Source organism: Erpetoichthys calabaricus, chromosome 9, assembly GCF_900747795.2.
Source record: "Erpetoichthys calabaricus chromosome 9, fErpCal1.3, whole genome shotgun sequence".
NCBI classification, from domain to species: Eukaryota; Metazoa; Chordata; class Cladistia; order Polypteriformes; family Polypteridae; genus Erpetoichthys; species Erpetoichthys calabaricus.
The window spans coordinates 95317110-95335686 of NC_041402.2; the positions used below are offsets into that span (position 1 = coordinate 95317110).

The 18577-nt window shown below is 36.2% G+C and overlaps 1 protein-coding gene across 2 annotated transcripts; it reads right to left on the reverse strand.

The window, feature by feature from the left end:
- Window positions 1–1639: 1639 nt before the first annotated feature.
- m6pr (mannose-6-phosphate receptor (cation dependent)) lies at window positions 1640–15507 on the reverse strand. 2 transcript variants are annotated; one of them, XM_028809962.2, is made up of 7 exons: window positions 15214–15507; window positions 13031–13246; window positions 12764–12921; window positions 12348–12457; window positions 11384–11514; window positions 9842–9968; window positions 1640–3196 (listed from the first exon to the last, which is right to left on the reverse strand). In XM_028809962.2, exons 2-7 carry the CDS (start codon window positions 13198–13200, stop codon window positions 3071–3073), a joined length of 822 nt encoding a protein of 273 aa, XP_028665795.1. In that variant the 5' UTR covers window positions 13201–13246; window positions 15214–15507; the 3' UTR covers window positions 1640–3070. The 2 variants fall into 2 exon arrangements, with proteins under 2 accessions (XP_028665795.1, XP_028665794.1); XM_028809961.2 differs by having other exon boundaries at window positions 13031–13253.
- Between the last annotated feature and the right edge of the window lie 3070 nt (window positions 15508–18577).

Here is an 18577-nt window from a genome sequence, read left to right on the forward strand (position 1 = left end):
TCCTTAAACCAGGTACTGGTAGCTTTGGCACTGTGTGCAGGTTCCAGGTCCTGTTGGAAAATGAAATCTGCATCTCTGTAAAGTTCGTCAGCAGCAGAAAGCATGAAGTGCTCTAAAACTTCCTGGTAGACGGCTGCATTGACCTTGGACCACAGAAAACACAATGGACCAACACCAGCAGATGACATGGCACCCCAAACCATCACTGACTGTGGAAACTTTACACTGGACCTCACGCAATGTGGATTCTGTGCCTCTCCTCTCTTCCTCCAGACTCTGGGACCTTGATTTCCAAAGGAAATGCAAAATTTACTTTCATCAGAGAACATAACTTTGGACCACTCAGCAGCAGTCCAAAGGCGAGACGCTTCTGACGCTGTCTCTTGTTCAAGAGTGGCTTGACACAAGGAATGAGACAGCTGAAACCCATGTCTTGCATACGTCTGTGCGTGGTGGTTCTTGAAGCACTGACTCCAACTGCAGTCCACTCTTTGTGAATCTCCCCCACATTTTTGAATGGGTTTTGTTTCACAATCCACTCCAGGGTGCGGTTATCCCTATTGCTTGTACACTTTTTTCTACCACATCTTGTCCTTCCCTTCGCCTCTCTATTAATGTGCTTGGACACAGAGCTCTGTGAACAGCCAGCCTCTTTAGCAATGACCTTTTGTGTCTTGCCGTCCTTGTGCAAGGTGTCAATGGTCGTCTTTTGGACAACTGTCAAGTCAGCAGTCTTCCCCATGATTGTGTAGCCTACAGAACTAGACGGAGAGACCATTTACAGGCTTTTGCAGGTGTTTTGAGTTAATTAGCTGATTAGAGTGTGGCACCAGGTGTCTTCAATATTGAACCTTTTCACAATATTCTAATTTTCCGAGATACTGAATTTGGGACTTTCATTAGTTGTCAGTTATAATCATCAACATTAAAAAAGAAATAAACATTTGAAATACATCAGTCTGTGTGTAATGAATGAATCTAATATACGAGTTTCACTTTTTGAATGGAATTACTGAAATAAATCAACTTTGTCATGATATTCTAATTTTATGACCAGCACCTGTATTTTAGAAGTCATTATATCCTTATTGAGCCAATGTCTAGAAATTTTAAAAGAAAATACTTATCTGACAATTTAGAATTTAGATCAAAATGTGAGCAGCACAACATCATAATTGCAGATTTATGGTGCAATAAATTTATCATCATTAGCAAACTAAATTCAGATTACAATACTAGGCACAGGAAAAAAAAAAGATGGTTTTCATGTTGTGGGGTCATGAGTTCAATTCTGCACATTTCAACTCCAACCAAGCAGTGCTTTAGTAGAAATTATATCTTTAAAACCGGTAAGGTAATATGGGTCAAAGAAAATATGTGATGGTTATTTAACCACTACTGGAGCGATACCAGAGCACCTTATTTATTATCCAACAAAACAAATGAACTGATGTATTAGACCGTTTCAGTTCATAGAGACTTTCCAATTAAGAAAGTCCTCTATGGGATAACATGAATCTCTTAATCTTGGGTTGTGCTATGTAGTTTGGCTAGTTTGTTTAGAACCATATTTGCAGAAGGTCTGAATTTCTGCTGACACCAACTCTTCAAAGTTCACATAAAACTGAGAAAAAAAATGAGTGTATTTTCTCATTTATTATTATTACTTTTTCGACTGGTAAAACAAAGTCAAGTGCATTTTTAAAGAACAAATGGCAAAACCCCAGAAAAACAAAGAGGTCTGTAATTGTACTATAGAAGACTTGTCCTGCAAGACTGACTAGTTTTTTTTTTTTTTACAAAGTAATTTTTTAATAAAATAAATCTATACATACACAACTTAAGCTTGAAGGTAAAACCAGGCTTCAGTAGTAGCTCACTTGGATTTGCACTGCAGCACTAAGTACATTCAGTTTCCTGAAAGTTAAAACTTAAATAGAAGTTACAATTTATCCACATATACACAACATAAATTGCAAAAACTCTTAAAGCAGTGGACATAGTAGACCGATCATTTTCTCCCATTTTATATCATATTGCTTTAAACATACACAAAATATTTAAAAATGAACGTATATTTCTGGTAATTTAGATTACAAGAAAAATGCTTTATACCTATCAACAGTCAACCAAAAATCTGGCTCTTTATTTTTTGGATCACTTTCAAATTAAATCAAGATAAAAAAAAAAAAAAAAACAATTTCCACATCACATGTGCACAGTTTGCTTTGGTTTAAAAAAAAAAAAAAAAAGTTTTGACCTGTTTGTAAAATACTAAGGATTCTAAGAAAAGAAAGGGCCTGTTACCGATTTACTTTGTTTACATTTCAAAGCAATATTCAGATACAGCACACATTTTCTTGGCTCTCTTAAAGTAAGACAGAGTAATCACATTATTGTACCACAATTATTGCCAGAAAATTTCAGTCAACCTACTAAACAAAGAAAAGGTCTTTTCAATTATTGCAACATATTTTGGAAGAGCAAAGCTTTGTGGAAAAAGAGAATGATGTTTTACAATAGATAAGACTGCTGAAAAATTACATTTTTTCAGAAACTAGAGGAAAGCAATAATTGGATTATTTATTTTTGAGAAAAAAGCACAATACACAAAAAACTAAATGATTCACATTCCCTTCCCGGAAAGATATTTTATGTCTTGTGTACAGATATTTAGTGAGGATTAACACAAGTAAACCTGGGGGTTTTATTAGTCTGAATTCAGGCAAGAACCCCTTTTATTTTTCTCTTATATGTTCTGTTCAGAAAACTTCAAAGAGCATTATGTAATATTTGTCTGTTATTAAATAACTGATATTTGTTAAACTGACCCAAAGAAAAGCAGTTAAACAGAATTTCAAGGAAATTGTGAAGGTAAGAGAGAAGAGATTTACACTTTTTCTTTCTTTTTTTTTTTTTTGGTAATATCACAGGCAGGTTGCATGAATGGCAACCAAACTATTTCCCGGCCACTTGTTAGCTATTTGGATACTGATTCCAACAAGCTCATAAGAAGAGCACTGGGTGTAATCCATTTTTTTCTTTGCACACCACGACAATGTACATTCAATCACATAGGCAGTAGGTGGTCATCCCTCTCCTCTACTTCTTCACCCCCCAGGGGTTCAGATGCTACTCCTCTATATGTGGGAGGGGCATTCTGAGTTCTAGAACGGCAGATAAAGTCACAGCCATCCTACAAGAAATACAAATATAAATGTAAAATTAAAAAGCTGCAAGCAACCTTGACTGAGGGCCATGAAGCACAAGAAAAGGAATAAAGAGAAAAATTTACAAGCAAGTTTGATTAGTGCACTGTAGTACTGTAGTTTAAGGTAACAATCATTACTGGGCATTAAAGACATACTGAAGATTTCAGAAAAGATATATTTAAAGGAAAATTATCACCAAATTTAAATCAAAATTTAAAATAGCAAATACAGATATACATTTTTTATCATATTTTATCTTTCTACTAAGTAAAAATGACATTAAAATATTTTATATCAATAATCCACAATAAACTACTGAACTGTTCCTTTTATACGTAATATGTTAACATTTAACAATTTCAGAAACCATAAAAGCATCAATTAAAGATTACATTATTGCTGTTTGTTTAACAGTCACCTTTGTGTAAATTTTATAATTTGAGGGGATTTCAACATAAGGTTTATAAAGGATGATATCAAAATATGCTAACTTATTTTACCAAGTGCACATTTCATATTTATTCTCCAACATTTTCTCTACATTAACTGAAAAATACTGCTTACTAAACATAAAAATTCATATATTATTATATCTGTACTGTTGATTAGTAAACTCGTTAAACCTGGAGCTTTTATTTTCCCAATCTGTCCCACCTTTTTATATACACATTGTCTTTAACATTTGCCCATACTTTAATATCCTGTGTGAACTCAAACTTGTCAGCTTTACATTAATCCATTGTTGGTGAAGCCCTGTAAAATACACTTTGTTGTGCGGTTTTCAAAGTACCTTATATGACTGATCAGACTTTTTTTTATTGCTTAGCCTGTATATTAGTCCAGAAATAGACTGCATTACCCCAACCAACATACCTTTCAAATACATGATATATGTGCTTTCACTACATTTGTTATTATTTTGGGGATTATATAAATGCACATTAGTTTGGCTTCAAAAACCAAACAAATGTCACAATTTTAGTGTTTGCATATCCATATTCAGCAATAAAGTATGTTGATTTTACCATCATGCTTATTGGCTTAATTGCAGTGTTTTGTGCTTCAAAGAACTAAATACATTTTATTTTGGTGTCAGAAAATGGAGCCGCTCATTTCATCGCCAGTGTAGGCAAGACAACTAGCCACTTGGTTTAGAAACTTACCTCGACTTTTACTCATTACAGCTGTTTGCACTGCCAAGGCACACAGTGCTATATGCATAACAGTGCATGAAACATTTCCCTTGCAACCACAAACTATATAAAGCAATTAGAAAATGAATGGATGCTTTAATGTATAAGCATGGACATGTTTGACTGAATGCAAAGCTTCTGTTCCTTTATAGGGTCTGTAAAGGAAACGGCATTAAAAAGCTATTCATCATGCCATTGTTTTACCTCTTCTTAAAGAATCATGAAAACTACAACTTGAATATTTAAAACCTAAATCTGATCAATCACATCATTGCGCTTGCAAAGCATGCATGAAATCTATTTATGAATTCGCTCTGTAACTAGATAAATGTAATAACGAAAGCCTGCTTTTGTGGTTTGGCTTTTTTTAAAAATAACAGGCCCGATTCCCATAGTCATAAACACTGAAATTCTCCTGTCTTGAAGTATCTCCAGGTAGGACTTATATTTTTCTTTTTGAAAATGTGTTGATGTGGTGCTGTTTCACCATCACCATGAGTCATTCTTATACATGTTTTCCATTCATATTACTTTGCCCTCTGGAGTAAACAGTCTAGGTGCACTCATGCATAAGTGCAGTTCTGACTGTCATTCAGTACTACCGATACTGAAAAAAAAACTAGTATTGTTACGTTTTGTAAATGGTGGTATCGACTGTTACGGAAAGTACAGGTTGTTTTCACATCCCTGTTGTATACACAGTTTACATTCCCACTCTGTTCCATGTCTTGTGCAATAATATTTAAAACAGCAGCCTGATTTGAGATATACAGTGATATGAAAAAGTTTGGGAACACCTCTTAATTCTTTTGATATTTGTTTATCATTGGCTGAGCTTTCAAAGTAGCAACTTCCTTTTAATATATGACATACCTTAAGGAAACAGTAGTATTTAACAAAAATATGCAATATGCATCATAACAAAATTACACAGATGCATAAATTTGGGCACCCCAACAGAGATATGAAATCAATCCTTAGTTGAGCATCCTTTTGCAAATATAATAGCCTCTAGATGAAATATTCAACCCCTGCAAAACCTGAAGAATTTGTTGATATTGGGTTGAATTCATCTGACTAGTGCTGGGCGGTATACCGGTTCATACCGAAAACCGTTTTTTATTTTTTTTATGATATGGATTTTTCTTACACCGCAACACTGGTTTAAATTGCCTAAACGACGTTCGGAACGTGGCGCAGCGGGAAACTGTTCAAGTGGGGACCTTTTTCACTGCTACACCGCTAAACACAGATTTGTTGCACTAGGGCTCTTTTTCACTGCTACACCACCAAATAGTGGGCGGTAGCATAGGTATGCTGTGCGGTGAAAATGGACAGAGAGCCGAAAAAAAGCGTTCACGTCTGTCGCCTGGAGATGCTTTAGTTTTAAAAGGTCAGATGTGTAAATACTGTTTCTATACTACTGGATAATACTGCAAGCCAAGTTGTACTTGTTTTATTTGTTTTCAATACAGTGTAATGTACCTGGGTACTGTGTAATAGTGTGACGACATTTTGACTTTATTCTCGACATTTCCACTTTAATCTTGACGCTTATGACAAGAATATATTCTTTTGACTTTATTCTCGTAATTTGTCATTAAAGTAGAACATCGTAAACTAAACTTCATCATAAAATGAATATTTAATTTACTAGATTTTCTCAAGTGGAGGAGTTCAAGTATCTCGGGGTCTTGTTCACGAGTGAGGGAAGAATGGAGCGTGAGATCGACAGACGGATCGGTGCGGCATCCGCAGTAATGCGGGCGTTGCATCGGTCTGTCGTGGTGAAAAAGGAGCTGAGCCGCAAGGCGAAGCTCTCAATTTACCAGTCGATCTATGTTCCTACCCTCACCTATGGTCATGAGCTATGGGTAGTGACAGAAAGAACGAGATCGCGAATACAAGCGGCTGAAATGAGTTTCCTCCGCAGGGTGTCTGGGCTTTCCCTTAAAGATAGGGTGAGAAGCTCAGTCATCCGGGAGGGGCTCAGAGTAGAGCCGCTGCTCCTCCGCATCGAGAGGAGTCAGATGAGGTGGCTCGGGCATCTGATCAGGATGCCTCCTGGACGCCTCCCTGGTGAGGTGTTCCGGGCACGTCTAACCGGGAGGAGGCCCCGAGGAAGACCCAGGACACGCTGGAGGGACTATGTCTCCCGGCTGGCCTGGGAACGCCTTGGGATTCTCCCGGAAGAGCTAGAAGAAGTGGCCGGGGAGAGGGAAGTCTGGGCATCTCTGCTCAAGCTGCTGCCCCCGTGACCCGACCTCGGATAAGCGGGAGACAATGGATGGATGGATGGATGGATAGATTTTCTCAAACCCCGTCATAAGTTATATAGCACATTAAATGCTTTGTGTTAAGTGATTCGTTCAGAGATGGGCGCAACTCTGAATGGATGGCATAATTAAACATGTATAACAAAGATATTTTTAAAGTTCTGAACACTCCGTGGGCTAAGTTTATAACTAGTTTTAATTTCACAAAGACGTTTATCGTGTGGTGAAAGAAAAAGGAAGGATAGGAACTGGGGTTTTGGTAGCCTATGTCAGATAGAGACAGCATGCATGCAATAAAGATAGCCCACTCAGAAGAACATGCATTGAATTGTGTGTTCGTGTCTCCGACCAGCAGATCACAAACCCAACATTTACACAATATTTAAGTTAAACCTGTGCGATAGCTGTTCATACATTCAGTTTTTTGGAGCCTCATCACACCTGCCATAAAGTTCTCTACACTGAACATACACCTGGGGACCCCTTACTGCGAGGGAGCAGCACTACCGCCTCACTACCGTGCATGTGTAATACCTGCTTTAATGCATTTCATCATGAAAAATGATATCAAGTATTTATCTTAGCATTCTAAATTTTCAGAAAGCAGGAATATCATGAAGTGAATGGATTCTGTATGGTGATCGCTGTCTTCTCTTAGTGCGGAGGAAGTCAGTTTAAGAAGCGTAGTGATTAACCACTGGGTCGGGGAACACAACACAAAGCATTTAATGTGCTGCATTAATTTATGACGGGGTAAATTAAGTAATTGATTAAACATTGATTTTAGGAAGAAGTTTAGTTTACGACATTCTACTTTAATTATGAAGTAAACTATGAGAATAAAGTGGAAATGTCGACTTTGTTCTCGACATATAGTTTGTTTTTTTCTTCCCAGTATAGCTTAGCTTGAAGCAAGGTCCATATTAATGCAGTTTGCCTAAATGATGGTTCAGCTGGTAAAGATGTCATCACCAAGTTGCACTTGTTGTATTTTATTTTAATTTGGTGAATACTGTGTAATGCACCTGGGCTTGAAGCTTTGAAGTAATAGTACAACTATCAGTAATAATACTATTATTTATTTTATTGTTATTATTTATTAGTTTAAATATTATGCAGTTTAATGATGATAAAGTTGTTTAAAAAGTCACTTTAACGTGTCAGTGGACAGAGATTGTTAACATTAACAGAAAGTGTAGTTGGTTTACAAAAAATATTTACTATTTATTCCTTTTCTAAGACATATTCGGTGCAATACAATTTTTGACAAGCACTTCTGGATATTTTACTAAGTCTAAATGCCTCTTTGTATGGTTGAAAATATGTTGTCAAAATTATAGTTTGTTTTTGCAAAATTTGTTCAATAAAAAGGTTCTATATTTTGACTGCATCTGTCATGCAATGTGATAACTTCTCCATTAGTGCCACCCCCTTGAAAGCTATCACTTTATGGGGCAATGCAAACCTGTATTAATACTTGTGTGCACATTAAAATGTTATTTTTTGTACAATGTACAATACTCTTGACAGTGGAATAGGTTATTCTTAGCCAGTAATTGCAGTGGAAAATGTGGTTAACATCCACTCATGCATGGGGAAAAAAATACCGTTGAATACCGTGAAACCGGGATAATTTAGAAAAATACCGTGATATAGAATTTTGGTCATACTGCCCACCCCTACATCTGACCCTCGACGTTAACAAGGGCCTCAGTCCCTGAACTAGCCACACAGCATGATGGAACCTCCACCAAATTTGACAGTAGGTAGCAGGTGTTTTTCTTGGAATGCGGTGTTCTTCTTCCGCCATGCAAAGCGCTTTTTGTTATGACCAAAAAACTCAATTTTTGTCTCATCGGTCCAAAGCACTTTGTTCCAAAATGAATCTGGCTTGTCTAAATAAGCATTTGCATACAACAAGCGACTCTGTTTACGGTGTGAGTGCAGAAAGGGCTTCTTTCTCATCACCCTGCCATACAGATGGTTCTTTGTGCAAATTACGCTGAATTGTAGAACGATATACAGATACACCATCTGCAGCAAGATGTTCTTGCAGGTCTTTGGAGGTGATCTGTGGGTTGTCTGTAACCATTCTCACAATCCTGCGCATATGCCACTCCTGTATTTTTCCTGGCCTGCCAGACCTGCTGGGTTTAACAGCAACTGTGCCTGTGGCCTTCCATTTCCTGATTACATTCCTTACAGTTGAAACTGACAGTTTAAAGCTCTGAGATAACTTTTTGTATCCTTCCCCATAACCATGATACTGACCGATCTTTGTTTTCAGATCTTTTGAGAGTTGCTTTGAGGATCCCATGCTGTCACTCTTCAGAGGAGAGTCAAAGGGAAGCAAAACTTGCAACTGACCACCTTAAATACCTATTCTCATGATTGGACATACCGGTCTATGAAGTTCAAGGCTTAACGAGCTAATCCAACCAATTTGGTGTTGCAAGTAATCAGTATTGAGCAGTTACATGCATTCAAATCAGCAAAATTACAAGGGTACCCAAATTTTTGCACAGACAGTTTTTCACATTTGATTTAATTTAATACAACTAAATACTGCTTCACTAAAAATCTTTGTTTGGAAAACACCCCAGTACTCAGATGTTCTTAGGAAATGAAAGGCATACCACTGTTATCTTTTTTGTTGAAAGTAGCGTAAATTATTATGCAAGCTGAGAGGGGTTCCCAAACTTTTTCATGTGAGTGTATCATTGCTGAATAAGCAGAACATATTGGACCAAATGACATGCACAACTGCAAACAGTAACCCAGCTGTGGTTATGTTGGATGATAGATGGTAGAAATCAAGTCCAATAAGCTTTAGACACTATATGAACAAAGCATTCTCTCCAAACCCCCAAACAAGATAAAACAGATATTGCACCAATTTATGGAGACAATAAAACATAGGTAACTACTACAAACAAACTTTTCCAGGAAAATCATAACTCGTTTGATTTTACCGGCCTGTTAACTAATTAGGAGATTAGGAGGGAAATTTCAAAAGTTGTGATGTAAATGGCCTTGATAGAGGTAGTGTTTAAAGAAGAAAAATAAACATTACAGAAAGAATGTCTTAAATTCTCATGAGCGAACCAACCCCACAAAAAATTATGTTCTTCAAAACTTAAGAATTAAGCTGATTACTTACAGCTGTTAGGTTACCCAGATCCTGCCAGAATGAATAGTTTGGAAACTGTTCCATCCCTTTTGCCCCCACAACTAATCGTTGATATAGGAAGCCTCCAATTATGTATAGAATTAGACAGGAGGAGAAGCTATAAAAACAAGAAAATTAAGAAAATACTGTTATACATAAATGTGTATCTGCACAAATGTAAACAAATCTAAAACAGGTATAATACAAATTTTGGCAGTCACCGATTTTTAACATGTGCCTTTTAAACAGGAGCTAAACATTCAAACATATAATCATCCTAGACAGCAATGTAAATGCCACATTTGTTAGAACTTCAGTTATATTTCAGTTACAGTAATCCCTCCTCCATCGCGGGGGTTGCGTTCCAGAGCCACCCGCGAAGTAGGAAAATCCGCGAAGTAGAAACCATATGTTTATATGGTTATTTTTAGAATGTCATGCTTGGGTCACAGATTTGCGCAGAAACACAGGGGGTTGTAAAGAGACAGGAACGTTATTCAAACACTGCAAACAAACATTTGTCTCTTTTTCAAAAGTTTAAACTGTGCTCCATGACAAGACAGAGATGACAGTTCTGTCTCACAATTAAAAGAATGCAAACATATCTTCCTTTTCAAAGGAGTGCAAAGCAAGCAGTCAAAAAAAAAAATCAATACGGCTTTTAAGTATGCGAAGCACCGCCGGTACAAAGCTGTTGAAGGCGGCAGCTCACACCCCCTCTGTCAGGAGCAGGAAGAGAGAGAGAGAGAGAGAGAGATAGCGAGAGACAGATAAAAAAAATCAATACGTGCCCTTTGAGCTTTTAAGTATGCGAAGCTCCGTGCAGCCTGTCCTTCAGGAAGCAGCTGCACACAGCTCCCCTGCTCACACCCCCCTACGTCAGCGCAAGAGAGAGAGAGAGAGAGAAAGTTAGCTGGATAGCTTTTCAGCCATCTGCCAATAGCGTCCCTTGTATGAAATCAACTGGGCAAACCAACTGAGGAAGCATGTACCAGAAATTAAAAGACCTATTGTCCGCAGAAACCCGCGAAGCAGCGAAAAATCCGCGATATATATTTAAATATGCTTACATATAAAATCCGCGATGGAGTGAAGCCGCGAAAGGCGAAGCGCGATATAGCGAGGGATCACTGTATATCATAATCAGTGGCCGTTGTTTAATTATTTTACTTTATTTATATCAAAGTTCACGGTTATCATCTGCTAAATTTAAGTAAGATGTCAATGGTACACTAAACAGTGTATAATTCATCAACTTTATCAAACTCCTTGGCAAGTAATTGCTTAAAATAGCAACATTAAAGGTGAGAATATTTCATTTTTGCATGATGAATGTTTCAAACACAGATGGCTGTGACATTTCTAATACAAAGGACAGATCTTTAAGTTCTGTGAATTTTTCATTAGCTCGGTTCTGAATATTTGAATTCTACAAATCTTTAAAAAAAATCTTTTTCTCCAACTGGCCAATGACTTGCATTCATACCAAATAATTCACCTCCCAAATCCTGTTATTAAAATGCCCATTCTTACACTATCAGGAGGATGGAACCAGCACTCAGCTGGTGCACCTCTGCAGGGCATGCCGCATTGGAGTCCAGTTCAAACAAATAAAAGCAATCGTGGGGCCGGTTGCGTTCTTCAACAATAACAGTGAAATCAGACTGTAAAGGTGAAAAAATAAGAAAAATGAAAAAAAAAAAAAAAAAAATGCTGCCATTAATGAGAATCATAACTCCATTTCAAACATAGACATAAAATGTAACTTAGCAGTTCTAAACTAAAAATGTCATTTTAAAAATGTAACCACATAAATTCTAGATTAGATTAAATATTGATAAAATGTACAAGATATTTGGTGTTCCCACAGCATTTTCTGTGTATATCATGAAAACAGCTGCTACAGAAACAATTGTCTTTTATGTTCTTTGATAATTTAAAAAAAAAAAAAAACACACCCAAAAGTGATTTTTTTTTTTTACATATTACTTACCCCATGATCAGTACTTTGTAGTGGTGGTCATGAAATATTTTTTAATCTCATGTTTTCATTTCATATGGAAGGGAGAAAAAGAAAGTTCCCACAGAAGTTGGGAAACCTGTTTACTTCAACTTGTAAGGCTTAATTTACTTTAATTGCTGCAGAACATCTGTAGGTTGTAACCTATTAGTTGTTCCCTGAAGATGGCCCATTTGTAATAATCTGATATTTGATTTGTTTTTTTTTTTTTTTGCTAACCTAAACTTTAAAATGTAAAACTCTGGCAGTTTACTGTTTACTTTTTCACCATTTTAGGTCATTCATTGCAAACCTACTTGTATCTTCTACTAAAACATTTAGTTACATATAATTATATGGTGTATGCTTTATTTGAATGCAGCAAGCATACTTTAATGATAACATATCTTAATCAAAACAGCATGCATAAACAAGCTGGACTGGGTTTTGTCAGTATTACAAGAAAACACTAATGTGTGTACATGAATACTTCATTACCTGCACTGTCTTGCGATTACAGGAAATCATTACTATGGCTTTACGACTTTCCTTGTCACAGTGATGGTCATATTTGTCACCCTCATTATAAATCAGCATTATCCAGTCACCTAAAACAAAGATAAGCAAGTAAAGCACTACATATTGCATCTTTCTAGTTATCCATTTATACTTTTGCCTTTTTCTTTTACTCTTGTAAATGATACTTGTCTTCTTACCTCATTCAACCATTTAAGAAACATTTCTAAACTAAACTTTTGACAATACGTCTATATTTCACAAGTGTAAATGTTGTTAACATACTGACTTCAGTGTATATGGTACTTTATAACATTTTTGTCCCTACACTTTCTTTTGTTGACCATTAACTTTTCAACCACAAGCCAGCGATATGGTCCACCCCAACAATGACTCACTGCCACCGATGACTTGTGTGCTGTTGTAGCGGCCCACAACAGTCTCCTGCTGTTTTTCATCAAGCTGTACCAGACCTCCATTGGTTATGTTTCCTGCTTGACCACAGACTCGAAAACGGTAAGTGAACTTTTCATTTTCATTTTCTTGTGTTGTAAAACTAAACAGAACAACAAATATCAGTCATTAATATGATATTAAGACTGATTAGTCAGAAAAGTAACCACAATATTTAATGTACACATCAAGCAAATTTTGTTTATACTCACTTGAATTTTGTCAATGGCTCCAACTTAGCCAGCAGGTTTTGTTCAATCACAGATGGTGTGCCATCTCCTCCATATAGCTTGCAGTTTTTGGTTGAAATGTCAGCCTGCCCGTCTTTGCTCAGAAACAGCAAACACAACATTGGCCATACACTTGCACATCTCACATTCATGGCTATTAAATACTGACAAATGAGTGTCTAACTCTCTGATATCAACCTGATATCTACATGAAGGAAGAAAAAAAAAAAAACACATGCATATAAGAATTTAAAAAGATTAAATTTAATTCCAAGCCGAAAAATTAAAAGTACACTACAACTATCTCAAATTCTATAAAGGAGTTAAGTAAAAAAAATTGTGAACACATACATTTTTACAGACATATGCACCTATTACATTTTTGATAATCATCAGAGTGTAATGTTTTTAAACTAACAGAATAATTTTCCAGATATGTTTCCAGTGTCTTTGAAAAAACAGTGGAGTCAAAATTACTTAACTTTTTTCATCAAATAGAATGAAATCTGGCTTATTTAAGCATAACACAATACTCTTAAATACCATTTTTGGTCACGTTATTTCAAAAGAACATTAAACAGTCAACATATGAGAAACACTTTCTAATATCAGTCACCATGAGGAAGGGAAAGCACTTACAAGTCAAAAGAAAAAGATAGTCACAAATACAGCAATGAATGTAATAAAATATTTAAAAAGAACTATTAGTAGAAAAATACATTCAAAATTACGGAAACAGTGGTGGGCGTGAAATTTGCATCTTCTTTGCCATTTTTCATACACAGGTTACATGCTACTGTATGTAAATACTTTCTCAGTTTATTGCGCATACTTGGATGCTATTCGACAGTTATAGTAAAAATGTGATTATGAAAAAAAGTATTTAAGATCATTGGCCTGCTTTATTAAAATAAATGTCTGTGTTCTTCTGTGTTGTTTGGGTACAATTTATAGCTCATTATATGAGCCGTTTATATTTTACAATTTTTTATTTTTATCTTTATCTTTATCAGGAGGATCAATAATTCTTTGGGCCAGTGGAGCCATACACACCATTGACAGCAATATGATTAGAAGTTAAATGAAATCCCATTGCACCTTGGGATCACACACGGTTAACTAATATTTAATATTTTTATCACACAGGCACACATGCAGCCTAAAAGACAACACTAATGTTTGGATGCCAAGATTGAAAAAGTAAACTTCCAAAAATTAACAGATGTCCCTGTCAATAAACTTTGCAGGGCTTTTTACCTTTTCTAATAACAATTTTTATAACTGTCATTTGACCAAAATTATTTAAGGAGAAAAATAAAGCAGTTTCTGACCAGTGAGAAGCACAGCAGAATGCTTTGCTAGCTTGTATGTATATAATTTACTAATTGATTCTCAGGGGCTGAAGCCTCATCCCTAAAACACAAGGGTGCAAAGAAAAAAACACGAGATAAGAGTGTTAGTCCACCAATGCTCAATGACTTTATCACTAAACCACAAGCAAGTCGAGACTTTTAACATGAAATGAAAATTAAACATTATAAAGACTAAGGCTTCATTAACTTGCATTCTTTACTAATGGAAAAATCCAGTATAGTTCCAGGCTTTTATCTCCATGGAAAAGAAAATGGATATTTTCACTCCTTTCAGAGCAGCAGCATGTATTGTTCTAAAGTTGACAATGGTACATTCCTCACTGGAATCATAAAAAAAGAAAACGCTGACCTACATTGTTTTTGTAGACCAAATATTCATTAAACTAACAAATTATGGCGAAATTAAATATTAAAGCAAGATTACGTCATGTCTGCTTAAAAGTTGGGAAACAAATACGGAACGAAATAGTGATCTTTTTTTCCAAATACACTGTCAAATAGCATATGCTCAAGAGGAAAATGGGCAACTAATTCCAAAATGCCACCCTGAAAAACAACAAAAGCATTGCCACTTTATTCCATCATTCTGAACTGGTGTAGCACTCAAACCAAAGAGCATCTTAATGACATACAACCACTTCCTTCCCATCTGGAGGGAAAAAATGGAAATGAATAACATTGTAATTATCCGAAGAAGCCAGTATTGCATTTTTTTCAGTACTATTGGCAAAGGCCTTATAGTTATGCAAGTAACCAAAAAGAAGGATTCAGCATATAGTAATAAGAAATTACCTCCAGAAGTCAGCTCCAGACGCTATAGACGAACCACTCGGAACGACACGATGCAGCGATGATTTGCGAGGCTGTTAGGTGTGACTAAGCTCTTTCTCTCTACAGTGATTCCATACAACTTCCTGATTTTGGATTCGATTTGCTCACTTGCACATAGATTATACAGTTGCACACGAAGTAAAATACAGTACTCGCTATAACACAATTTACAGCAGTAACGGAAACCAGGAAGTAAAACGAAAAGGGCGGAATCGAGCCCCATAAGATCACGTGCAGGAATCTGAGCAGAATAAGTCATATGACTGGAATAAAGTACCCGGAACTCAAGTAAATGGCTGGTTTTGCGCTTTCAATGAAGCCACGCGGGTCTTGGGTTTCAATGGCCGTCGCGAGATTTTATAATTACGGTTTAATAACGAGATAGGAATGCGTTCAACGGGGAAATGGTGCTGTTAGTTTGTTTTATTCTATTTTATAGTTTGTTTTATTCTATTTTATTGTTCCCATAGACACATATGTATGAATCTATATATATGGTCTTTTAGTCTACCATTTACATCTAAGCCTTTTTCAGCTTTCTTCAAGTTTAACAAAACTGCTTTCACTTGAACGCAAGCTTAATTGAATTGTAGATGCCGAACGTACAGAAATCAGTTTTGTATGGTATTTTTTACATGCAGATATTTTAAAGTAAATACTGACTCGCAGTTTTTATAGATTTATGATTAGTAGTTGTTGCAGTTAATCTACCAAACCTCTCGATCTCTTAGTAACATTTATTTATAAATTGTTACATTTACAGTTATAAATGTATTATTTTACAAGTAAGATATAATTTGTGCCCAGTGTCACAAGTATTACCGCAAAACACAAGACAATATGCTTTGAAAGACAACACATGCAGCATTTCACTAAAAAGATACATTCCCAGAATAACTTTAAAACAGGTTCAGGTTGAAGTCCTCAAAAAGAACAGTCAATTGTAATGTCTTTTTTAAATTGTATGGCATCTTTTTGTTGAGCAATAACCAATAATTAATTTTAATGGTACTTAACTTATTGGGTAATAAATATTTCAGCAGCGAAGAGCAGTGTTTTTTCAAATGTTTGTTTTCAGCAAAACCATCCCAATTAGTATTTTTTATAAGGAACAGTCACTACACTGCCACAAGAATCTGGTCATTCTTTATCACCTGCAAAGATCTGGTAGAATATATTCCTCACTGTTTTTTCATTTAGTCTCTTGGAAAATATATGTGTGTTCTCCCTGTGATGGGCTAAGGACGTGTCCAGGTTCTGTTCCTATCTGGTACCCGATGAATGCTGGGAAAGGCTTTAGTTAACTTCCACCAATGCCCTGGATAAGCAGGTTATGATAGATGTGAGTAGCTGAAAGGAGATGTATACTTCAGAAGGAATAGCTTCTAAAACAGAAACTTCACTAAGATGTATTGGAATGTTATTCGTAGCTAAAAGTGAAAATAATAATATAGCCATACTTCTGAATTAAAAAGGTGACTGGCTAATAAAATTGTATTAAAACTTGACTGGTTAATAAAATACTATGTTTATACAAGCTACTAAAAAAAGTATTATGTACGATATTTAGGTGATTCTAAATAAAAAAATCCATGTACTGTACTGTATTATGCTTGCTGTTTGTTTACAAGTATGAATGTAGACTGGCTCAATGGCTCTTTCACAAAATATTTTTTTTTCTCTGAGAGACACAGCGTTTCTGCTGTATAGTGTTCATTAGGTGTGCAGTTGAAAGGGAATGAGCAGGGACCATATATAGGTAACAAAGCCAAGACAGATGGTTTCTATAAACCAGGGGTCCTCAATCACAGTCCTGGAGGGCCGCACTGGCTGCAGGTTTTTGTTCTAACCCGGTTACTTATTAGAAAGCAATTTTTGCCAATAATTTAAATTCATGGCTTTGTTAGTGCTTTAACTCTGCCATGTCAGCTAATTCTCATATCTTAGATTTTCTTCCCCTTTCTAAGGATATCATCCAAATGCTTTGAAGGCTAAAATGGATGAGTAATTCTCCATCCTTCATTTTTTTCTCTTCACTTTCCTTCCGAGTATTTAATTAAACCCAATAGTTCATGATAAATACACACAGGTGTAAATGGTAACAATATAAATGGAGAAATGCTGGTCTCTTTTGTCATTTGCATGTTATTGCTAATTAGGAACAATTAAAAACCAAGCATACAGCTGTTTAAGATTAAAATAAGCAAAAAGGGTTCAAAATATTAACAAGCGAGACAACTAAAGTGAAGCAGAAGTGTTACTTCTATCTATCTATCTATCTATCTAAGTAATAAGTGCTTCTTATTAAGCAATTGGGTTGGAACATAAACTTGCAGCCACTGCGGCCCTCCAATACCGTGATTGAGGACCCCTATTATAAAGCATCCGGGGAGGAAGAGGTAGGAATTTCAGTTAGGATGACATCATTGCTCATCCCAACAAGCTGCAGGTCTGAATGTGAAAAGGGAAAAGCATAAGTGACAGTGCCAACTTGTAGTTCTGAGTGGATTACACTGTACAGGTAAAACAGTTAGCCCTGAAGATACCTCTCACTCAAGGGCAGCTGACAATATATAATATAAACCACTTTCTGTTTGTCATGTAGTTACACTCTGTTATGCATTCAGCATTAATGTTTGCAAATCACCATCCGTTGTAAAGTATTTTGTTATGCACGCAGTAATAAAATGCATTGTATTTTTGATTCCAAAAGATGATGCATCACAATCAGCAGAACAGACACTTTTGAATAAATCTTTAAAATCATCTTTGTCACCGTAACTGGCTTAGTGGCCATTTTCTGGGTTTACCAAGGTTGGCTGGTTGGCTGCCAAATCTCTTTCCTCCTCAGTCCTGGAAATCCTTCATTGTTAGGCCTATTCCTTTCATGTTGTCCACAATCACCACTTCCAGCCATTTATCCCTTAGCTCCTCTCTTTAAGTCCCCTCTAACTCTATCTTAGTGCACCTCTTCACCCAACCATCTTCTGCCTTTTGCCAAAACCACCTTAGTCTGTGTCTCCTCAGCACAATAGGTATTGCTTCATTGTCTTAACTCAGCTTGTGTATTTCTTTCATTCTCTGACATTTAGCACATTCACCTAAATCATTCTTGTTTCTTTTTGGGTTTGCTTCACATTCTGTTTTTATCTGTAATGTCTCACTCTTATAGAGTATGCTGCTCCAAAAACAGCTTTCCTAAACTTTTTCCTTCAATGCCAGAGACTCTTCTTTAGAAGTTAAAATGGGCAACTGCATCCAGAATACTTCCCATGTACCTCTCACCCTCGGTAGCACTGCTGTGCCTTCATCTCCATTTGGATTC